The 26,904-nt window shown below is 54.2% G+C and overlaps 2 protein-coding genes across 4 annotated transcripts in view; one reads left to right on the forward strand and one right to left on the reverse strand.

The window, feature by feature from the left end:
- CLCN6 (chloride voltage-gated channel 6) overlaps window positions 1-24,097 on the reverse strand; it is a 112,400-nt gene extending 88,303 nt beyond the window's left edge. Inside the window, exon 1 of one of the 2 annotated variants that reach the window (XM_063943872.1) lies at window positions 23,915-24,093. In XM_063943872.1, the coding sequence (XP_063799942.1) occupies window positions 23,915-23,986 (72 nt within the window). In that variant the 5' untranslated portion in view covers window positions 23,987-24,093. Of the gene's footprint in view, window positions 1-23,914 lie in introns of both variants that reach the window. The other variant, XM_063943873.1, reaches the window with a different exon arrangement.
- A 36-nt stretch (window positions 24,098-24,133) lies between these two features.
- The window catches only part of MTHFR (methylenetetrahydrofolate reductase), a 42,601-nt gene continuing 39,830 nt past the window's right edge, over window positions 24,134-26,904 (forward strand). For both annotated transcript variants that reach the window (XM_063943875.1, XM_063943874.1), the window contains exon 1: window positions 24,134-24,248. The gene's annotated coding sequence lies outside the window, so the exon portion shown is untranslated. The remainder of the gene's footprint in view (window positions 24,249-26,904) is intronic.

Consider the following 26,904-nt stretch of genomic DNA (forward strand, 5'->3'; position numbering starts at 1 on the left):
ACTGTCACACCTCTATCTACATACACCGCGCAGCTACACTGTCACACCTCTATCTACATACACGTTGCAGCTACACTGTTACACCTCTATCCACATACACCCTGCAGCTACACTGTCACACCTCTATCTACATACACCCTGCAGCTACACTGTCACACCTCTATCTACACACACCGTGAAGCTACCCTGTCCCACCTCTATCTAAACACACCGTGAAGCTACACTGTCACACCTCTATCTACATACACCGCGCAGCTACACTGTCACACCTCTATCTACATACACCCTGCAGCTACACTGTCACACCTCTATCTACATACACCGTGCAGCTACACTGTCACACCTCTATCTACATACACCGTGCAGCTACACTGTCACGCCTCTATCTACATACACGTTGCAGCTACACTGTCACACCTCTATCCACATACACCGTGCAGCTACACTGTCACACCTCTGACTACATACACCCTGCAGCTACACTGTCACACCTCTATCTACATACACCGCGCAGCTACACTGTCACACCTCTATCTACATACACGTTGCAGCTACACTGTCACACCTCTATCTACATACACTGCGCAGCTACACTGTCACACCTCTATCTACATACACGTTGCAGCTACACTGTCACACCTCTATCCACATACACCGTGCAGCTACACTGTCACACCTCTATCCACATACACCGTGCAGCTACACTGTCACACCTCTATCCACATACACCGTGCAGCTACACTGTCACACCTATCTACATACACTGTGCAGCTACACTGTCGCACCTCTATCTACATACACCGTGCAGCTACACTGTTACACCTCTATCCACATACACCCTGCAGCTAGACTGTCACACCTCTATCCACATACACCCTGCAGCTACACTGTCACACCTCTATCTACATACACCCTGCAGCTACACTGTCACACCTATCCACATACACCATGCAGCTACACTGTCACACCTCTATCTACACACACCATGAATTCACACTGTCACACCTCTATCCACATACACGTTGCAGCTACACTGTCACAACTCTATCCACATACACCCTGCAGCTACACTGTCACACCTCTATCCACATACACCCTGCAGCTACACTGTCACACCTCTATCTACATACACCATGCAGCTACACTGTCACACCTCTATCTACACACACCGTGAAGCTACCCTGTCACACCTCTATCTAAACACACCGTGAAGCTACACTGTCACACCTCTATCTACATACACCCTGCAGCTACACTGTCACACCTCTATCTACATACACCATGCAGCTACACTGTCACACCTCTATCTACACACACCGTGAAGCTACCCTGTCACACCTCTATCTAAACACACCGTGAAGCTACACTGTCACACCTCTATCTACATACACCGTGAAGCTACACTGTCACACCTCTATCTACATACACCGCGCAGCTACACTGTCACACCTCTATCTATATACACCCTGCAGCTACACTGTCACACCTCTATCTACATACACCGTGCAGCTACACTGTCACACCTATCTACATACACCCTGCAGCTACACTGTCACACCTCTATCTACATACACCCTGCAGCTACACTGTCACACCTCTATCCACATACACCGTGCAGCTACACTGTCACACCTCTATCCACATACACCGTGCAGCTACACTGTCACACCTCTATCTACATACACCCTGCAGCTACACTGTCACACCTCTATCTACATACACCGTTCTACACTGTCACACCTCTATCTACATACACCGTGCAGCTACACTGTCAGACCACTGTCTACATACACCGTGCAGCTATACTGTCACACCTCTATCTACACACACCATGAAGCTACACTGTCACACCTCTATCCACATACACCCTGCAGCTACACTGTCACACCTCTATCCACATACACCCTGCAGCTACACTGTCACACCTCTATCCACATACACCCTGCAGCTACACTGTCACACCTCTATCTACATACACCCTGCAGCTACACTGTCACACCTCTATCTAAACACACCGTGAAGCTACACTGTCACACCTCTATCTACATACACCCTGCAGCTACACTGTCACACCTCTATCTACATACACCGTGCAGCTACACTGTCACACCTCTATCTACATACACCGTGCAGCTACACTGTCACACCTCTATCTACATACACCGTGCAGCTATACTGTCACACCTCTATCCACATACACGTTGCAGCTACACTGTCACACCTCTATCCACATACACCCTGCAGCTACACTGCCACACCTCTATCTACATACACAGTGCAGCTACACTGTCACACCTCTATCTACATACACCCTGCAGCTACACTGTCACACTTCTATCTACATACACCACGCAGCTACACTGTCACACCTCTATCTACATACATCCTGCAGCTACACTGTCACACCTCTATCTACACACACCGTGAAGCTACACTGTCACACCTCTATCCACATACACGTTGCACTTACACTGTTACACCTCTTTCCACATACACCCTGCAGCTACACTGTCACACCTCTATCTACATACACCCTGCAGCTACACTGTCACACCTCTATCTACATACACCCTGCAGCTACACTGTCACACCTCTATCTACACACACCGTGAAGCTACCCTGTCACACCTCTATCTACACACACCGTGAAGCTACACTGTCACACCTCTATCTACATACACCCTGCAGCTACACTGTTCACACCTCTATCTACATACACCGCGCAGCTACACTGTCACACCTCTATCTACATACACATTGCTTCTACACTGTCACACCTCTATCCACATACACCCTGCAGCTACACTGCCACACCTCTATCTACATACACCGTGCAGCTACACTGTCACACCTCTATCTACATACACCCTGCAGCTACACTGTCACACCTCTATCTACATACACGTTGCAGCTACACTGTCACACCTCTATCTACATACACGTTGCAGCTACACTGTCACACCTCTATCTACATACACTGCGCAGCTACACTGTCACACCTCTATCTACATACACTGCGCAGCTACACTGTCACACCTCTATCTACATACACCCTGCAGCTACACTGTCACACCTCTATCTACAATCACCCTGCAGCTACACTGTCACACCTCTATCTACATACACCGCGCAGCTACACTGTCACACCTCTATCTACATACACCCTGCAGCTACACTGTCACACCTCTATCCACATACACCCTGCAGCTACACTGTCACACCTCTATCTACATACACCGTGCTGCTACACTGTCACACCTTTATCTACATACACCGCACAGCTACACTGTCACACCTCTATCTACATACACCGTGCAGCTACACTGTTACACCTCTATCCACATACACCCTGCAGCTACACTGTCACACCTCTATCTACATACACCCTGCAGCTACACTGTCACACCTCTATCTACATACACCGTGCAGCTACACTGTCACACCTCTATCTACATACACCGTGCTACACTGTCACACCTCTATCTACATACACCGTGCAGCTACACTGCCAAACCTCTATCTACATACACCGTGCAGCTACACTGTCACACCTCTATCTAAACACACCGTGAAGCTACACTGTCACACCTCTATCTACATACACCCTGCAGCTACACTGTCACACCTCTATCTACATACACCGCGCAGCTACACTGTCACACCTCTATCCACATACACGTTGCAGCTACACTGTCACACCTCTATCTACACACACCATGAAGCTACACTGTCACACCTCTATCCACATACACGTTGCAGCTACACTGTCACACCTCTATCCACATACACCCTGCAGCTACACTGTCACACCTCTATCTACATACACCGAGCAGCTACACTGTCACACCTCTATCCACATACACGTTGCAGCTACACTGTCACACCTCTATCTACACACACCATGAAGCTACACTGTCACACCTCTATCCACATACATGTTGCAGCTACACTGTCACACCTCTATCCACATACACCCTGCAGCTACACTGTCACACCTCTATCTACATACACCCTGAAGCTACACTGTCACACCTCTATCTACATACACCCTGCAGCTACACTGTCACACCTCTATCTCCACACACCGTGAAGCTACCCTGTCACACCTCTTTCTACACACACCGTGAAGCTACACTGTCACACCTCTATCCACATACACGTTGCAGCTACACCGTCACACCTCTATCTACATACACCGCGCAGCTACACTGTCACACCTCTATCTACATACACCCTGCAGCTACACTGTCACACCCCTATCTACATACACAGTGCAGCTACACTGTCACACCTCTATCTACATACACCGTGCAGCTACACTGTCACACCTCTATCCACATACACGTTGCAGCTACACCGTCACACCTCTATCCACATACACGTTGCAGCTACACTGTCACACCTCTATCCACATACACCCTGCAGCTACACTGCCACACCTCTATCTACATACACCGTGCAGCTACACTGTCACACCTCTATCTACATACACCCTGCAGCTACACTGTCACACACCCTGCAGCTACACTGTCAAACCTCTATCTACATACACCCTGCAGCTACACTGTCACACCTCTATCTACATACACCGCGCAGCTACAGTCACACCTCTATCTACATACACCCTGCAGCTACACTGTCACACCTCTATCTACACACACCGTGAAGCTACACTGTCACACCTCTATCCACATACACGTTGCAGCTACACTGTCACACCTCTATCTACATACACCGTGCAGCTACACTGTCACACCTCTATCTACATACACCCTGCAGCTACACTGTCACACCTCTATCTACATACACCGTGCAGCTACACTGTCACACCTCTATCTACATACACCGTGCAGCTACACTGTCACACCTCTATCTACATACACTGTGCTACACTGTCACACCTCTATCTACATAAACTGTCACACCTCTATCTACATACACCCTGCAGCTACATTGTCACACCTCTATCTACATACACTGTCACACCTCTATCCACAAACACCCTGCAGCTACACTGTCACACCTCTATCCACATACACGTTGCAGCTACACTGTCACACCTTTAGCTACATACACCCTGCAGCTACAGTCACACCTCTATCTACATACACCCTGCAGCTACACTGTCACACCTCTATCCACATACACCGCACAGCTACACCGTCACACCTCTATCTACATACACCGTACAGCTACACTGTCACACCTATCTACATACACTGTCACACCTCTATCTACATACACCCTGCAGCTACATTGTCACACCTCTATCTACATACACTGTCACACCTCTATCCACAAACACCCTGCAGCTACACTGTCACACCTCTATCCACATACATGTTGCAGCTACACTGTTACACCTCTATTCACATACACCCTGCAGCTACACTGTCACACCTCTATCTACACACACCGCGCAGCTACACTGTCACACCTCTATCTACACACACCGTGAAGCTACACTGTCACACCTCTATCCACATACACGTTGCAGCTACACTGTCACACCTCTATCCACATACACCCTGCAGCTACACTGTCAGACCTCTATCTACATACACCGCGCAGCTACACTGTCACACCTCTATCCACATACACGTTGCAGCTACACTGTCACACCTCTATCTACATACACCCTGCAGCTTCACTGTCACACCTCTATCCACATACACCCTGCAGCTACACTGTCACACCTATCTACATACACCGCGCAGCTACACTGTCACACCTCTATCCACACACACATTGCAGCTACACTGTCACACCTCTATCTACATACACCCTGCAGCTACACTGTCACACCTATCTACATACACCGCGCAGCTACACTGTCACATCTCTATCCACATACACGTTGCAGCTACACTGTCACACCTCTATCTACATACACCCTGCAGCTACACTGTCACACCTCTATCTACATACACCCTGCAGCTACACTGTCACACCTCTATCTACATACACCCTGCAGCTACACTGTCACACCTCTATCTACACACACCGTGAAGCTACACTGTCACACCTCTATCCACATACACGTTGCAGCTACACTGTCACACCTCTATCCACATACACCCTGCAGCTACACTCTCACACCTATCTACATACACCGCGCAGCTACACTGTCACACCTCTATTCACACACACGTTGCAGCTACACTGTAACACCTCTATCCACATACACCCTGCAGCTACACTGTCACACCTATCTACATACACCGCGCAGCTACACTGTCACACCTCTATCTACATACACCCTGCAGCTACACTGTCACACCTCTATCTACATACACGTTGCCGCTACACTGTCACACCTCTATCTACATACACCCTGCAGCTACACTGTCACACCTCTATCTAAAAACACCGCGCAGCTACACGGTCACACCTCTATCCAAATACACGTTGTAGCTACTGTCACACCTCTATCCAAATACACGTTGTAGCTACTGTCACACCTCTATCTACTTACACCCTGCAGCTACACTGTCACACCTCTATCTACATACACCCTGCAGCTACACTGTCACACCTCTATCTACATACACCCTGCAGCTACACTGTCACACCTCTATCCACATACACGTTGCAGCTACACTGTCACACCTCTATCCACATACACCCTGCAGCTACACTGTCACACCTATCTACATACACAGCGCAGCTACACTGTCACACCTCTATCCACATACACCGCACAGCTACACTGTCACACCTCTATCAACATACACCCTGCAGCTACACTGTCACACCTCTATCTACACACACCGTGCATCTACACTGTCACACCTCTATCCACATACACCGCGCAGCTACACTGTCACACCTCTATCCACATACACCCTGCAGCTACACTGTCACACCTCTATCCACATACACCTTGCAGCTACACTGTCACACCTCTATCTACACACCGTGCAGCTACACTGTCACACCTCTATCCACATACACCCTGCAGCTACACTGTCACACCTCTATCTACATACACCGCGCAGCTACACTGTCACACCTCTATCTACACACACCGTGAAGCTACACTGTCACACCTCTATCCACATACACGTTGCAGCTACACTGTCACACCTCTATCCACATACACCCTGCAGCTACACTGTCACACCTCTATCTACATACACCGCGCAGCTACACTGTCACACCTCTATCTACACACACCGTGAAGCTACACTGTCACACCTCTATCCACATACACCCTGCAGCTACACTGTCACACCTATCTACATACACCGCGCAGCTACACTGTCACACCTCTATCTACACACACCGTGAAGCTACACTGTCACACCTCTATCCACATACACCGCGCAGCTACACTGTCACACCTCTATCCACATACACCCTGCAGCTACACTGTCACACCTCTATCCACATACACCCTGCAGCTACACTGTCACACCTCTATCCACATACACCGCACAGCTACACTGTCACACCTCTATCAACATACACCCTGCAGCTACACTGTCACACCTCTATCTACACACACCGTGCATCTACACTGTCACACCTCTATCCACATACACCGCGCAGCTACACTGTCACACCTCTATCCACATACACCCTGCAGCTACACTGTCACACCTCTATCCACATACACCTTGCAGCTACACTGTCACACCTCTATCTACACACCGTGCAGCTACACTGTCACACCTCTATCCACATACACCCTGCAGCTACACTGTCACACCTCTATCTACATACACCGCGCAGCTACACTGTCACACCTCTATCTACACACACCGTGAAGCTACACTGTCACACCTCTATCCACATACACGTTGCAGCTACACTGTCACACCTCTATCCACATACACCCTGCAGCTACACTGTCACACCTCTATCTACATACACCGCGCAGCTACACTGTCACACCTCTATCTACACACACCGTGAAGCTACACTGTCACACCTCTATCCACATACACCCTGCAGCTACACTGTCACACCTATCTACATACACCGCGCAGCTACACTGTCACACCTCTATCTACACACACCGTGAAGCTACACTGTCACACCTCTATCCACATACACCGCGCAGCTACACTGTCACACCTCTATCCACATACACCCTGCAGCTACACTGTCACACCTCTATCTACACACCGTGCAGCTACACTGTCACACCTCTATCCACATACACCCTGCAGCTACACTGTCACACCTCTATCTACATACACCGCGCAGCTACACTGTCACACCTCTATCCACATACACCCTGCAGCTACACTGTCACACCTCTATCTACATACACCGCGCAGCTACACTGTCACACCTCTATCCACATACACGTTGCAGCTACACTGTCACACCTCTATCTACATATACCCTGCAGCTACACTGTCACACCTCTATCTACACACACCGTGAAGCTACACTGTCACACCTCTATCCACATACACGTTGCAGCTACACTGACACACCTCTATCTACATACACCGTGCAGCTACACTGTCACACCTCTATCTACATATACCGTACAGCTACACTGTCACACCTCTATCTACATACACTGTCACACCTCTTTCTACATACACCCTGCAGCTACATTGTCACACCTCTATCTACATACACTGCCACACCTCTATCCACAAACACCCTGCAGCTACACTGTCACACCTCTATCCACATACACGTTGCAGCTACAATGTCACACCTTTATCTACATACACCCTGCAGCTACAGTCACACCTCTATCTACATACACCGCGCAGCTACACGGTCACACCTCTATCTACATACACCGCGCAGCTACACCGTCACACCTCTATCTACATACACCGCGCAGCTACACTGTCACACCTCTATCTACATACACCGTGCTACACTGCCACACCTCTATCCACATACACGTTGCAGCTACACTGACACACCTCTATCTACATACACCCTGCAGCTACACCGTCACACCTCTATCTACATACACCGCGCAGCTACACTGTCACACCTCTATCTACATACACCTCTATCTACATACACCGCGCAGCTACACTGCCACACCTCTATCTACATACACCCTGCAGCTACACCGTCACACCTCTATCTACATACACCGCGCAGCTACACTGTCACACCTCTATCTACATACACCGTGCAGCTACACTGTCACACCTCTATCTACATACACCGCGCAGCTACACCGTCACACCTCTATCTACATACACCGCGCAGCTACACTGTCACACCTCTATCTACATACACCTCTATCTACATACACCGCGCAGCTACACTGCCACACCTCTATCTACATACACCGTGCAGCTACACTGTCACACCTCTATCTACATACACCGGGCAGCTACACTGTCACACCTCTATCTACATACACCGTGTAGCTACACTGTCACATCTCTATCTACATACACAGTGCAGCTACCCTGTCACACCTCTATCCACATACACGTTGCAGCTACACTGTCACACCTCTATCCACATACACCCTGCAGCTACACTGTCACACCTCTATCTACATACACCGCGCAGCTACACTGTCACACCTCTATTCACACACACGTTGCAGCTACACTGTCACACCTCTATCCACATACACCCTGCAGCTACACTGTCACACCTATCTACATACACCGCGCAGCTACACTGTCACACCTCTATCCACATACACGTTGCAGCTACACTGTCACACCTCTATCTACATACACCCTGTAGCTACACTGTCACACCTCTATCTACATACATGTTGCCGCTACACTGTCACACCTCTATCTACACACACCGTGCAGCTACACTGCCACACCTCTATCTACATACACCCTGTAGCTACACTGTCACACCTCTATCTAAAAACACCGCGCAGCTACACTGTTACACCTCTATCCACATACACGTTGCAGCTACACTGTCACACCTCTATCTACTTACACCCTGCAGCTACACTGTCACACCTCTATCTACATACACCCTGCAGCTACACTGTCACACCTCTATCTACATACACCCTGCAGCTACACTGTCACACCTCTATCTACACACACCGTGAAGCTACACGGTCACACCTCTATCCACATACACGTTGCAGCTACACTGTCACACCTCTATCCACATACACCCTGCAGCTACACTGTCACACCTATCTACATACACAGCGCAGCTACACTGTCACACCTCTATCCACATACACGTTGCAGCTACACTGTCACACCTCTATCCACATACACCGTGCAGCTACACTGTCACACCTCTATCCACATACACCGCGCAGCTACACTGTCACACCTCTATCTACATACACCCTGCAGCTACACTGTCACACCTCTATCTACACACACCGTGCAGCTACACTGTCACACCTCTATCCACATACACCGCGCAGCTACACTGTCACACCTCTATCTACATACACCCTGCAGCTACACTGTCACACCTCTATCCACATACACCCTGCAGTACACTGTCACACCTCTATCCACATACACCTTGCAGCTACACTGTCACACCTCTATCTACACACCGTGCAGCTACACTGTCACACCTCTATCCACATACACCCTGCAGCTACACTGTCACACCTCTGTCTACATACACCGCGCAGCTACACTGTCACACCTCTATCTACACACACCGTGAAGCTACACTGTCACACCTCTATCCACATACACGTTGCAGCTACACTGTCACACCTCTATCCACATACACCCTGCAGCTACACTGTCACACCTCTATCTACATACACCGCGCAGCTACACTGTCACACCTCTATCTACACACACCGTGAAGCTACACTGTCACACCTCTATCCACATACACCCTGCAGCTACACTGTCACACCTATCTACATACACCGCGCAGCTACACTGTCACACCTCTATCTACATACATCGTGCAGCTACACTGTCACACCTCTATCTACATACACCGTGCAGCTACACTGTCACACCTCTATCTACACACCGTGCAGCTACACTGTCACACCTCTATCCACATACACCCTGCAGCTACACTGTCACACCTCTATCTACATACACCGCGCAGCTACACTGTCACACCTCTATCCACATACACCCTGCAGCTACACTGTCACACCTCTATCTACATATACCCTGCAGCTACACTGTCACACCTCTATCTACACACACCGTGAAGCTACACTGTCACACCTCTATCCACATACACGTTGCAGCTACACTGACACACCTCTATCTACATACACCCTGCAGCTACACTGTCACACCTCTATCTACATACACCGTACAGCTACACTGTCACACCTCTATCTACATACACTGTCACACCTCTATCTACATACACCCTGCAGCTACATTGTCACACCTCTATCTACATACACCCTGCAGCTACACTGTCACACCTCTATCTACATACACCCTGCAGCTACACTGTCACACCTCTATCTACATACACCGTACAGCTACACTGTCACACCTCTATCTACATACACTGTCACACCTCTATCTACATACACCCTGCAGCTACACTGCCACACCTCTATCCACAAACACCCTGCAGCTACACTGTCACACCTCTATCCACATACACGTTGCAGCTACAATGTCACACCTTTATCTACATACACCCTGCAGCTACACGGTCACACCTCTATCTACATACACCGCGCAGCTACACTGTCACACCTCTATCCACATACACGTTGCAGGTACACTGTCACACCTCTATCTACATACACCGCGCAGCTACACCGTCACACCTCTATCTACATACACCGCGCAGCTACACCGCCACACCTCTATATACATACACCGCGCAGCTACACCGTCACACCTCTATCTACATACACCGCGCAGCTACACTGCCACACCTCTATCTACATACACCGCGCAGCTACACTGCCACACCTCTATCTACATACACCGTGCAGCTACACTGTCACACCTCTATCTACATACACCGTGCAGCTACACTGTCACACCTCTATCTACATACACAGTGCAGCTACACTGTCACACCTCTATCTACATACATCGTGTAGCTACACTGTCACATCTCTATCTACATACACAGTGCAGCTACCCTGTCACACCTCTATCTACATAAACTGTGCAGCTACACTGCCACACCTCTATCTACATACACCGTGCAGCTACCCTGTCACACCTCTATCTACATAAACTGTGCAGCTACACTGCCACACCTCTATCTACATACACCCTGCAGCAACACTGTCACACCTCTATCTACATACACCCTGCAGCTACCCTGTCACACCTCTATCTGCATACACCGTGCAGCTACCCTGTCACACCTCTACCTACATAAACCGTGCAGCTACACTGCCACACCTCTATCTACATACACCGTGCAGCTACCCTGTCACACCTCTATCTACATAAATTGTGCAGCTACACTGCCACAACTCTATCTATATACACCCTGCAGCAACACTGTCACACCTCTATCTACATACACCGTGCAGCTACACTGCCACACCTCTATCTACATACACCGTGCAGCTACACTGCCACACCTCTATCTACATACACTGTGCAGCTACACTGTCACACCTCTATCTACATACACCCTGCAGCTACACTGTCACACCTCTATCTACATACACCGTGCAGCTACCGTCACACCTCTATCCAAATACGCCCTGCAGCTACACTGTCACACCTCTATCTACATACACCATGCAGCTACACTGCCACACCTCTATCTACATACACTGTGCAGCTACACTGTCACACCTCTATCTACATACACCGTGCTACACTGTCACACCTCTATCTACATACACCGTGCAGCTACACTGTCACACCTCTATCTACATACACCGTGCAGCTACACTGTCACACCTCTATCTACATACACCGTGCAGCTACACTGTCACACCTCTATCTACATACACCGTGCAGCTACACTGTCACACCTCTATCTACATACACCGTGCAGCTACACTGTCACACCTCTATCTACATACACCGTGCAGCTACACTGTCACACCTCTATCTACATACACCCTGCAGCTACACTGTCACACCTCTATCTACATACACCGTGCAGCTACACTGTCACACCTCTATCTACATACACCGTGCAGCTACACTGTCACACCTCTATCTACATACACCGCACAGCTACACTGTCACACCTCTATCTACATACACCGTGCAGCTACACTGTCACACCTCTATCTACATACACCGTGCAGCTACACTGTCACACCTCTATCTACATACACCGTGCAGCTACACTGTCACACCTCTATCTACATACACCGCACAGCTACACTGTCACACCTCTATCTACATACACCGTGCAGCTACACTGTCACACCTCTATCTACATACACCGTGCAGCTACACTGTCACACCTCTATCCACATACACCCTGCAGCTACACTGTCACACCTCTATCCACATACACCGTGCAGCTACACTGTCACACCTCTATCTACATACACCGTGCAGCTACACTGTCACACCTCTATCCACATACACCCTGCAGCTACACTGTCACACCTCTATCTACATACACCGTGCAGCTACACTGTCACACCTCTATCCACATACACCGTGCAGCTACACTGTCACACCTCTATCCACATACACCCTGCAGCTACACTGTCACACCTCTATCCACATACACCGTGCAGCTACACTGTCACACCTCTATCCACATACACCCTGCAGCTACACTGTCACACCTCTATCCACATACACCGTGCAGCTACACTGTCACACCTCTATCCACATACACCCTGCAGCTACACTGTCACACCTCTATCCACATACACCGTGCAGCTACACTGTCACACCTCTATCCACATACACCCTGCAGCTACACTGTCACACCTCTATCCACATACACCGCACAGCTACACTGTCGCACCTCTATCAACTGTCCACCTCCCACCAGAAACCCACACTGGGGATCCAGTCAGGAAACCGGCGGTCGAATCCCAGCAGTTGAAATACAGACGCTGGAATCCTGACACTACTCTGACGGGATTCTGAACGTCGGAATGCCGCAGTCGGTATTCTGAAACTGGCATCCCAAATGCCGGCATTTCAATCCCAACCCCCAAACTGCATGAGAAATTACCACGGATCTGTCACCCTGTAACACCACCTCCCCGCAGAGACCCAAGCTGCCTGGAAGACTGTATCACTATGAAGGGGGCTGTACGCTGAATGTGTGACTATGGGGGGGCTATACGCTGGATGTGTGACTATGGGTGGGCTGTACGCTGGATGTGTGACTATGGGGGAGCTGTACACTGGATGTGTGACTATGGGGGGGCTGTACGCTGGATGTGTGACTATGGAGGGCTGTACGCTGGATGTGTGACTATGGGGGGGCTGTACGCTGAATGTGTGACTATGGGGGGGCTATACGCTGGATGTGTGACTATGGGTGGGCTGTACGCTGGATGTGTGACTATGGGTGGGCTGTACGCTGGATGTGTGACTATGGGTGGGCTGTACGCTGGATGTGTGACTATGGGGGGCTGTACGCTGGATGTGTGACTATGGGGGGGCTGTACGCTGGATGTGTGACTATGGAGGGCTGTACGCTGGATGTGTGACTATGGGGGGGCTGTACGCTGAATGTGTGACTATGGGGGGGCTATACGCTGGATGTGTGACTATGGGTGGGCTGTACGCTGGATGTGTGACTATGGGGGGCTGTACGCTGGATGTGTGACTATGGGTGGGCTGTACACTGGATGTGTGACTATGGGGGGGCTGTACGCTGGATGTGTGACTATGGAGGGCTGTACGCTGGATGTGTGACTATGGGGGGCTGTACGCTGAATGTGTGACTATGGGGGGCTGTACGCTGGATGTGTGACTATGGGGGAGCTGTACGATGGATGTGTGACTATGGGGGCTGTACACTGGATGTGTGACTATGGGGGGGCTGTACGCTGGATGTGTGACTATGGAGGGCTGTACGCTGGATGTGTGACTATGGGGGGGCTGTACGCTGAATGTGTGACTATGGGGGGCTGTACGCTGGATGTGTGACTATGGGGGGCTGTACGCTGGATGTGTGACTATGGGGGAGCTGTACGCTGAATGTGTGACTATGGGGGGGCTGTACGCTGAATGTGTGACTATGGGGGGCTGTACGCTGGATGTGTGACTATGGGGGGGGCTGTACGCCGGATGTGTGACTATGGGGGGGCTGTACGCCGGATGTGTGACTATGGGGGGCTGTACGCCAGATGTGTGACTATGGGGGGGCTGTACGCTGGATGTGTGACTATGGGGGGCTGTACGCTGAATGTGTGACTATGGGGGGCTGTACGCTGAATGTGTGACTATGGGGGGCTGTACGCTGAATGTGTGACTATGGGGGGCTGTACGCTGAATGTGCGACTATGGGGGGCTGTACGCTGGATGTGTAACTATGGAGGGCTGTACGCTGGATGTGTGACTATGGGGGGCTGGATGTGTGACTATGGGGGGGCAGTACGCCGGATGTGTAACTATGGGGGGCTGGATGTGTGACTATGGGGGGGCTGTACGCTGGATGTGACTATGGGGGGGCTGTACGCTGAATGTGTGACTATGGGGGGCTGTACGCTGAATGTGTGACTATGGGGGGCTGTACGCTGAATGTGTGACTATGGGGGGACTGTACGCTGAATGTGTGACTATGGGGGGCTGTACGCTGAATGTGTGACTATGGGGGGCTGTACGCTGAATGTGTGACTATGGGGGGCTGTACGCTGAATGTGTGACTATGGGGGGCTGTACGCTGAATGTGTGACTATGGGGGGGCTGTACGCTGAATGTGTGACTATTGGGGGGCTGTACGCCAGATGTGTGACTATGGGGGGGCTGTACGCTGGATGTGTGACTATGGGGGGGCTGTACGCTGAATGTGTGACTATGGGGGCTGTACGCTGAATGTGTGACTATGGGGGGCTGTACGCTGAATGTGTGACTATGGGGGGCTGTACGCTGAATGTGCGACTATGGGGGGCTGTACGCTGGATGTGTAACTATGGAGGGCTGTACGCTGGATGTGTGACTATGGGGGGCTGGATGTGTGACTATGGGGGGGCAGTACGCCGGATGTGTAACTATGGGGGGCTGGATGTGTGACTATGGGGGGGGCTGTACGCTGGATGTGACTATGGGGGGGCTGTACGCTGAATGTGTGACTATGGGGGGCTGTACGCTGAATGTGTGACTATGGGGGGCTGTACGCTGAATGTGTGACTATGGGGGGACTGTACGCTGAATGTGTGACTATGGGGGGCTGTACGCTGAATGTGTGACTATGGGGGGCTGTACGCTGAATGTGTGACTATGGGGGGCTGTACGCTGAATGTGTGACTATGGGGGGCTGTACGCTGAATGTGTGACTATGGGGGGGCTGTACGCTGAATGTGTGACTATGGGGGGCTGTACGCTGAATGTGTGACTATGGGGGGCTGTACGCTGAATGTGTGACTATGGGGGGCTGTACGCTGAATGTGTGACTATGGGGGGCTGTACGCTGAATGTGTGACTAGACTATGGGGGGCTGTACGCTGAATGTGTGACTATGGGGGGCTGTACGCTGAATGTGTGACTATGGGGGGCTGTACGCTGAATGTGTGACTATGGGGGGCTGTACGCTGGATGTGTAACTATGGGGGGCTGGATGTGTGACTATGGGGGGGCAGTACGCCGGATGTGTGACTATGAGGGGCTGTACGCCGGATGTGTGACTATGGGGGGGGGGCGTACGCCGGATGTGTGACTATGGGGGGGGCGTACGCCTGGATGTGTGACTATGGGGGGCTGTACGCTGGGTGTGTGACTATGGGGGGGCTGTACGCTGGATGTGTGACTATGGGGGGCTGTACGCTGGGTGTGTGACTATGGGGGGGCTGTACGCCGGATGTGTGACTATGGGGGGGCTGTACGCTGGATGTGCGACTATGGAGGGCTGTACGCTGGATGTGTGACTATGGGGGGTGTACGCCGGATGTGTGACTATGGGGAGCTGTACACTGGATTGTGTGACTATGGGGGGCTGTAGGCCGGATGTGTGACTATGGGGGGCTGTACGCTGGATGTGTGACTATGGTGGGCTGTACGCCGGATGTGTGACAATGGGGGGCTGTACGCCGGATGTGTGACTATGGGGGGGGCGTACGCCGGATGTGTGACTATGGGGGGCTGTACGCTGGGTGTGTGACTATAGGGGGCTGTACGCTGGATGTGTGACTATGGAGGGCTGTACGCTGGATGTGTGACTATGGGGGGTGTACGCCGGATGTGTGACTATGGGGAGCTGTACGCTGGATGTGTGACTATGGGGGGCTGTAGGCTGGATGTGTGACTATGGGGGGCTGTAGGCTGGATGTGTGACTATGGAGGGCTGTACGCTGGATGTGTGACTATGGGGGGGCTGTACGCTGGATGTGTGACTATGGGGGAGCTGTACGATGGATGTGTGACTATGAGGGGCTGTACGCTGGATGTGTGTGACTAAGGGGGCTGTACGCTGGATGTGTGACTATGGGGGGGGCTGTACGCTGGATGTGTGACTATGGCGGGGCTGTACGCTGGATGTGTGACTATGGGGGGCTGTACGCTGGATGTGTGACTATGGGGGGGCTGTACGCTGGATGTGTGACTATGAGGAGCTGTACGCTGGATGTGTGACTATGGGGGGGGCTGTACGCTGGATGTGTGACTATGGGGGGGGGCTGTACGCTGGATGTGTGACTATGGGGGGCTGTACGCTGGATGTGTGGACTATGGGGGGGCTGTACGCTGGATGTGTGACTATGGGGGAGCTGTACGATGGATGTGTGACTATGGGGTGGCTGTACGCTGGATGTGTGACTATGAGGGGCTGTACGCTGGATGTGTGACTATGGGGGGGCTGTACGCTGGATGTGTGACTATGGGGGGGGCTGTACGCTGGATGTACGCTGGATGTGTGACTATGGGGGGGCTGTACGCTGGATGTGTGACTATGGGGGGGCTGTACGCTGGATGTGTGACTATGAGGAGCTGTACGCTGGATGTGTGACTATGGGGGGGCTGTACGCTGGATGTGTGACTATGGGGGGGGCTGTACGCTGGATGTGTGACTATGGGGGGCTGTACGCTGGATGTGTGACTATGGGGGGGCTGTACGCCGGGTGTGTGACTATGGGGGGCTGTACGCTGGATGTGTGACTATGGGGGGGGCTGTACGCTGGATGTGTGACTATGGGGGGCTGTACGCTGGATGTGTGACTATGGGGGGCTGTACGCTGGATGTGTGACTATGGGGGGCTGTACGCTGGGTGTGTGACTATGGGGGGGCTGTACGCTGGGTGTGTGACTATGGGGGGCTGTACGCTGGATGTGTAACTATGGGGGGGGACGTACGCCGGATGTGTAACTATGGGGGGGACGTACGCCGGATGTGTAACTATGGGGGGGACGTACGCCGGATGTGTGACTATGGGGGGGCCGTACGCCGGATGTGTGACTATGGGGGGGCTGTACGCCGGATGTGTGACTATGGGGGGGCCGTACGCCGGATGTGTGACTATGGGGGGCTGTACGCCGGATGTGTGACTATGGGGGGGCTGTACGCTGGATGTGTGACTATGGGGGCTGTACGCTGGATGTGTGACTATGGGGGGCTGTACGCTGGATGTGTGACTATGGGGGGCTGTACGCTGGATGTGTGACTATGGGGGGCTGTACGCTGGATGTGTGACTATGGGGGGCTGTACGCTGGATGTGCGACTATGGGGAGCTGTACGCTGGATGTGTGACTATGAGGAGCTGTACGCTGGATGTGTGACTATGAGGAGCTATACGCTGGATGTGTGACTATGGGGGGCTGTATGCTGGGTGTGTGGCTATGGGGGGGCTGTACGCTGGGTGTGTGGCTCTGGGGAGCTGTACGCTGGATGTGTGACTATGGGGGCTGTACCGCTGAGTGTGTGATTATGGGGGGGCTGTACGCTGGGTGTGTGACTATGGGGGGGCTGTACTCTGGATGTGTGACTATGGGGGAGCTGTACGCTGGATGTGTGACTATGGGGGGGCTGTACGCTGGATGTGTGACTATGGAGGGCTGTACGCTGGATGTGTGACTATGGGGGGGCTGTACGCTGGATGTGTGACTATGGGGGGCTGTACGCTGGATGTGTGACTTTGCGGAGCTGTACGCTGGCTGTGTGACTATGGGGGGGCTGCATGGCTGTACGCTGGGTGTGTGACTATGGGGGGGCTGCATGGCTGTATGGTATGTACCTGTCAGCAATGGGTAAATACATTACATTAATTACAGGGTGTGATGTGAGGGGAGGGGGGCATGTGGGGTGTGATGTGAGGGGAGGGGGGCATGTGAGGTGTGAGGGGAGGGGGGCATGTGGGGTGGGATGGGAGGGGGGCATGTGGGGTGGGATGGGAGGAGAGGGGGGCATGGAGGGTGGGATGGGAGGAGAGGGGGGCATGTAGGGTGGGATGTGAGGGGAGGGGGGCATGTGGGGTGGGATGTGAGGGGAGGGGGGCGTGTGGGGTGTGATGTGAGGGGAGGGGGGCATGTAGGGTGTGAAGTGAGGGGGGCATGTGGGGTGCGATGTATGGGGAGTGGGGCATGTGGGGTGGGATGTGAGGTGAGGGGGGGCATGTGGGGTGTGATGTGTGGGGAGGGGGGCATGTGGGGGGTGATGTGAGGGGAGGGGGGGCATGTGGGGGTTGATGTGAGGGGGCATGTGGGGGGTGATGTGAGGGGAGGGGGGCATGTGGGGTGGGATGTGAGGGGAGGGGGCATGTGGGGTGGGATGTGAGGGGAGGGGGGCATGTGGGGTGGGATGTGAGGGGAGGGGGGCATGTGGGGTGGGATGTATGGGGAGGGGGGGCAGGTGGGGTGTGATGTGAGGGGAGGGAGGCATGTGGGGTGTGATGTATGGGGAGGGGGCATGTGGGGTGTGATGTGAGGGTAGGGGGGCATGTGGGGTGGGATGTATGGGGAGGGGAGCAGGTGGGGTGTGATGTGAGGGGAGGGGGCAGGTGGGGTGAGATGTGAGGGGAGGGGGGCATGTGGGGTGTGATGTGAGGGGGGCATGTGTGGTGTGATGTGAGGGGAGGGGGGCATGTGGGGTGAGATGTGAGGGGAGGGGGCATGTGGGGTGAGATGTGAGGTGAGGGGGGGCATGTGGGGTGAGAGGGGAGGGGGGCATGTGGGGTGAGATGTGAGGGGAGGGGGGCATGTGGGGTGAGATGTGAGGGGTGCATGTGGGGTGGGATGTGAGGGGAGGCATGTGGGGTGGGATGTGAGGGGGGGCATGTGGGGTGAGATGTGAGGGGGGCATGTGGGGTGAGATGCGAGGGGGGCATGTGGGGGTGAGATGTGAGGGGGCATGTGGGGTGGGATGTGAGGTGAGGGGGGGCATGTGGGGTGGGATGTGAGGGGAGGGGGGCATGTGGGGTGAGATGTGAGGGGGCATGTGGGGTGGGAGGTGAGGGCGGGCATGTGGGGTGTGATGTGAGGTGAGGGGGGGGGGCATGTGGGGTGAGATGTGAGGGTGGGGGCAGGTGGGGTGAGATGTGAGGGGAGGGGGCAGGTGGGGTGAGATGTGAGGGGAGGGGGCAGGTGGGGTGAGATGTGAGGGGAGGGGGGCATGTGGGGTGTGATGTGAGGGGGGCATGTGGGGTGTGATGTGAGGGGAGGGGGGCATGTGGGGTGTGATGTGAGGGGAGGGGGGCATGTGGGGTGAGATGTGAGGGGAGGGGGCATGTGGGGTGAGATGTGAGGTGAGGGGGGGCATGTGGGGGTGAGAGGGGAGGGGGGCATGTGGGGTGAGATGTGAGGGGAGGGGGGCATGTGGGGTGAGATGTGAGGGGGGCATGTGGGGTGAGATGTGAGGGGAGGCATGTGGGGTGGGATGTGAGGGGGGTCATGTGGGGTGGTATGTGAGGGGGGGCATGTGGGGTGAGATGTGAGGGGGGCATGTGGGGTGAGATGCGAGGGGGGGCATGTGGGGTGGGATGTGAGGGGGGGCATGTGGGGTGAGATGTGAGGGGGGCATGTGGGGTGAGATGTGAGGGGGGGGCATGTGGGGTGGGATGTGAGGGGAGGCATGTGGGGTGGGATGTGAGGTGAGGGGGGGCATGTGGGGTGAGATGTGAGGGGGGCATGTGGGGTGGGATGTGAGGTGAGGGGGGGCATGTGGGGTGGGATGTGAGGTGAGGGGGGGCATGTGGGGTGGGATGTGAGGGGATGGGGGCATGTGGGGTGAGATGTGAGGGGGGCATGTGGAGTGGGATGTGAGGTGAGGGGGGGCATGTGGGGTGGAATGTGAGGTGAGGGGGGCATGTGGGGTGGGATGTGAGGTGAGGGGGGGCATGTGGGGTGGAATGTGAGGGGAGGGGGCAGGTGGGGTGAGATGTGAGGGGAGGGGGCAGGTGGGGTGAGATGTGAGTGGAGGGGGCAGGTGGGGTGAGATGTGAGGGGAGGGGGGCATGTGGGGTGTGATGTGAGGGTGGCATGTGGGGTGTGATGTGAGGGGGGCATGTGGGGTGTGATGTGAGGGGAGCGGGGCATGTGGGGTGAGATGTGAGGGGAGGGGGCATGTGGGGTGAGATGTGAGGTGAGGGGGGGCATGTGGGGTGAGAGGGGAGGGGGGCATGTGGGGTGAGATGGGAGGGGGGCATGTGGGGTGAGATGTGAGGGGGGCATGTGGGGTGAGATGTGAGGGGAGGCATGTGGGGTGGGATGTGAGGGGGGGCATGTGGGGTGGGATGTGAGGGGGGGCATGTGGGGTGGGATGTGAGGGGGGGCATGTGGGGTGAGATGCGAGGGGGGGCATGTGGGGTGAGATGTGAGGTGAGGGGGGGCATGTGGGGTGAGATGTGAGGGGAGGCATGTGGGGTGGAATGTGAGGTGAGGGGGGGCATGTGGGGTGGAATGTGAGGTGAGGGAGGGCATGTGGGGTGGGATGTGAGGGGGGGCATGTGGGGTGGGATGTGAGGGGGGGCATGTGGGGTGAGATGTGAGGGGGGCATGTGGGGTGAGATGCGAGGGGGGGCATGTGGGGTGAGATGTGAGGGGGGCATGTGGGGTGGGATGTGAGGTGAGGGGGGGCATGTGGGGTGAGATGTGAGGGGGGGCATGTGGGGTGGGATGTGAGGGGAGGCATGTGGGGTGGGATGTGAGGTGAGGGGGGGCATGTGGGGTGAGATGTGAGGGGGGCATGTGGGGTGGGATGTGAGGTGAGGGGGGGCATGTGGGGTGGGATGTGAGGTGAGGGGGGGCATGTGGGGTGGGATGTGAGGGGAGGGGGGCATGTGGGGTGAGATGTGAGGGGGGCATGTGGGGTGAGATGTGAGGGGGGCATGTGGGGTGAGATGTGAGGGGGGCATGTGGGGTGGGATGTGAGGTGAGGGGGGGCATGTGGGGTGAGATGTGAGGGGGGGGCATGTGGGGTGGGATGTGAGGGGAGGCATGTGGGGTGGGATGTGAGGTGAGGGGGGGCATGTGGGGTGAGATGTGAGGGGGGCATGTGGGGTGGGATGTGAGGTGAGGGGGGGCATGTGGGGTGGGATGTGAGGTGAGGGGGGGGCATGTGGGGTGGGATGTGAGGGGAGGGGGGCATGTGGGGTGAGATGTGAGGGGGGCATGTGGGGTGGGATGTGAGGTGAGGGGGGGCATGTGGGGTGGGATGTGAGGTGAGGGGGGCATGTGGGGTGGGATGTGAGGTGAGGGGGGGCATGTGGGGTGGAATGTGAGGGGAGGGGGCAGGTGGGGTGGAATGTGAGGGGAGGGGGCAGGTGGGGTGAGATGTGAGGGGAGGGGGCAGGTGGGGTGAGATGTGAGGGGAGGGGGTAGGTGGGGTGAGATGTGAGGGGAGGGGGGCATGTGGGGTGTGATGTGAGGGGGCATGTGGGGTGTGATGTGAGGGGGGCATGTGGGGTGTGATGTGAGGAGAGGGGGGCATGTGGGGTGAGATGTGAGGGGAGGGGGCATGTGGGGTGAGATGTGAGGTGAGGGGGGGCATGTGGGGTGAGAGGGGAGGGGGGCATGTGGGGTGAGATGTGAGGGGAGGGGGGCATGTGGGGTGAGATGTGAGGGGGGCATGTGGGGTGAGATGTGAGGGGAGGCATGTGGGGTGGGATGTGAGGGGGGGCATGTGGGGTGGGATGTGAGGGTGGGATGTGAGGGGGGGCATGTGGGGTGAGATGTGAGGGGGGCATGTGGGGTGAGATGTGAGGTGGGGCATGTGGGGTGAGATGTGAGGTGAGGGGGGGCATGTGGGGTGAGATGTGAGGGGAGGCATGTGGGGTGGGATGTGAGGTGAGGGGGGGCATGTGGGGTGAGATGTGAGGGGAGGCATGTGGGGTGGAATGTGAGGTGAGGGAGGGCATGTGGGGTGGGATGTGAGGGGGGGCATGTGGGGTGGGATGTGAGGGGGGGCATGTGGGGTGAGATGTGAGGGGGGCATGTGGGGTGAGATGCGAGGGGGGGCATGTGGGGTGAGATGTGAGGGGGGCATGTGGGGTGGGATGTGAGGTGAGGGGGGCATGTGGGGTGAGATGTGAGGGGGGCATGTGGGGTGGGATGTGAGGTGAGGGGGGGCATGTGGGGTGAGATGTGAGGGGGGCATGTGGGGTGGGATGTGAGGTGAGGGGGGGCATGTGGGGTGGGATGTGAGGTGAGGGGGGGCATGTGGGGTGAGATGTGAGGGGGGCATGTGGGGTGAGATGTGAGGGGGGCATGTGGGGTGAGATGTGAGGGGGGCATGTGGGGTGGGATGTGAGGTGAGTGGGGGCATGTGGGGTGGGATGTGAGGTGAGGGGGGGCATGTGGGGTGGAATGTGAGGTGAAGGGGGCATGTGGGGTGGAATGTGAGGTGAGGGGGGCATGTGGGGTGGGATGTGAGGGGGTAGATGCTGGGACAGGGGACACAGGCTGGGGCAGTCTCACAGCCCCGGGGTCCTCTCACCAGCTCCTCCGGGGTACGGCTCTCCCTGTCCCCACAGCAGCAGCAGCACGGAGACCCCCCACACGCCGCCATCTTCCTGTCACCCCCAGAGCCGCAAGTCACATGACAACAACAGCCCCCTGAGCAGCATCTGGCGGGACACGCCCAGCTAGAGTCACGTGTCCTCAGTAGTAGAACTGCGGAGATATCGCCCCGCCTCCGGTAGGCGGAGTTAAATGCGCTTTTCGGATCCATCGCTGCTGGTGACGTCACGGGTTGATGGCTGCGTGCACACAGCGGTCGGGAGCGCGCTCAGTCTGGGATCAAGGTGATAGCGGCGGCGGCTACGGAGGAGGTGAGACCCGGGGAGGTAGCGGGGAACCCTGTGTGACCGGGGGAGAGCTGTGTGTGAGAGCTGTGTGTGAGAGCTGTGCACCGGAGCATTGCTGAGAGCTGTGTCACTACCACCCTGCTGGGACTTGTAGTTCTCCACCAGGTGGGAGCCTCTGCTGCTAGGAAGGAATGAATGAGATGTCATTACGTAGTAGTGTAACAATGTATCACCTTCCCCTGTGCTGTCCTGTACACGGGGGTATATAGCGGTGTAACAATGTATCACCTTCCCCTGTGCTGTCCTGTACACGGGGGTATATAGCGGTGTAACAATGTATCTCCTTCCCCTGTGCTGTCCTGTACACGGGGGTATATAGCGGTGTAACAATGTATCACCTTCCCCTGTGCTGTCCTGTACACGGGGGTATATAGCGGTGTAACAATGTATCACCTTCCCCTGTGCTGTCCTGTACACGGGGGTATATAGCGGTGTAATAGTGTATCACCTTCCCCTGTGCTGTCCTGTACACGGGGGTATATAGCGGTGTAACAATGTATCACCTTCCCCTGTGCTGTCCTGTACACGGGGGTATATAGCGGTGTAACAATGTATCCCCTTCCCCTGTGCTGTACTGTACACGGGGGTATATAGCGGTGTAACAATGTATCCCCTTCCCCTGTGCTGCCTGTACACGGGGGTATATAGCGGTGTAACAATGTATCTCCTTCCCGTGTGCTGTCCTGTACACGGGGGTATATAGCGGTGTAACAATGTATCACCTTCCCCTGTGCTGTCCTGTACACTGGGGTATATAGCGGTGTAACAATGTATCCCCTTCCCCTGTGCTGTACTGTACACGGGGGTATATAGCGGTGTAACAATGTATCACCTTCCCCTGTGCTGTACTGTACACGGGGGTATATAGCGGTGTAACAATGTATCCCCTTCCCCTGTGCTGCCTGTACACGGGGGTATATAGCGGTGTAACAATGTATCTCCTTCCCGTGTGCTGTCCTGTACACGGGGGTATATAGCGGTGTAACAATGTATCACCTTCCCCTGTGCTGTCCTGTACACGGGGGTATATAGCGGTGTAACAATGTATCCCCTTCCCCTGTGCTGTACTGTACACGGGGGTATATAGCGGTGTAACAATGTATCACCTTCCCCTGTGCTGTACTGTACACGGGGGTATATAGCGGTGTAACAATGTATCTCCTTCCCCTGTGCTGTCCTGTACACGGGGGGTATATAGCGGTGTAACAATGTATCCCCTTCCCCTGTGCTGTCCTGTACACGGGGGTATATAGCGGTGTAATAGTGTATCACCTTCCCCTGTGCTGTCCTGTACACTGGGGTATATAGCGGTGTAACAATGTATCACCTTCCCCTGTGCTGTCCTGTACACTGGGGTATATAGCGGTGTAACAATGTATCCCCTTCCCCTGTGCTGTACTGTACACGGGGGTATATAGCGGTGTAACAATGTATCACCTTCCCCTGTGCTGTCCTGTACACTGGGGTATATAGCGGTGTAACAATGTATCACCTTCCCCTGTGCTGTCCTGTACATGGAGGTATATAGCGGTGTAACAATGTATCTCCTTCCCCTGTGCTGTCCTGTACACGGGGGTATATAGCGGTGTAACAATGTATCCCCTTCCCCTGTGCTGTCCTGTACACGGGGGTATATAGCGGTGTAACAATGTATCACCTTCCCCTGTGCTGTCCTGTACACGGGGGTATATAACTGTGTAACAATGTATCACCTTCCCCTGTGCTGTCCTGTACACGGGGGGTATATAGCGGTGTAACAATGTATCACCTTCCCCTGTGCTGTCCTGTACACGGGGGGTATATAGCGGTGTAACAATGTATCACCTTCCCCTGTGCTGTCCTGTACACTGGGGGTATATAGCGGTGTAACAATGTATCACCTTCCCCTGTGCTGTCCTGTACACTGGGGTATATAGCGGTGTAACAATGTATCTCCTTCCCCTGTGCTGTCCTGTACACGGGGGTATATAGCGGTGTAACAATGTATCACCTTCCCCTGTGCTGTCCTGTACACGGGGGTATATAGCGGTGTAACAATGTATCTCCTTCCCCTGTGCTGTCCTGTACACGGGGGTATATAGCGGTGTAACAATGTATCTCCTTCCCCTGTGCTGTCCTGTACACGGGGGTATATAGCGGTGTAACAATGTATCTCCTTCCCCTGTGCTGTCCTGTACACGGGGGTATATAGCGGTGTAACAATGTATTGCCTTCCCCTGTGCTGTCCTGTACACTGGAGGTATATAGCGGTGTAACAATGTATCACCTTCCCCTGTGCTGTCCTGTACACGTGGGTATATAGCGGTGTAACAATGTTTTGCCTTCCCCTGTGCTGTCCTGTACACGGGTGGTATGTAACAATGTATCACCTTCCCCTGTACTGTCCTGTACACGGGGGTATATAGCGGTGTAACAATGTATCACCTTCCCCTGTGCTGTCCTGTACACGGGGGTATATAGCGGTGTAACAATGTATCTCCTTCCCCTGTGCTGTCCTGTACACGGGGGTATATAGCGGTGTAACAATGTATCACCTTCCCCTGTGCTGTCCTGTACACGGGGGTATATAGCGGTGTAACAATGTATCACCTTCCCCTGTGCTGTCCTGTACACGGGGGTA

The sequence above is a fragment of the Pseudophryne corroboree genome, chromosome 10, assembly GCF_028390025.1.
Source record: "Pseudophryne corroboree isolate aPseCor3 chromosome 10, aPseCor3.hap2, whole genome shotgun sequence".
NCBI classification, from domain to species: Eukaryota; Metazoa; Chordata; class Amphibia; order Anura; family Myobatrachidae; genus Pseudophryne; species Pseudophryne corroboree.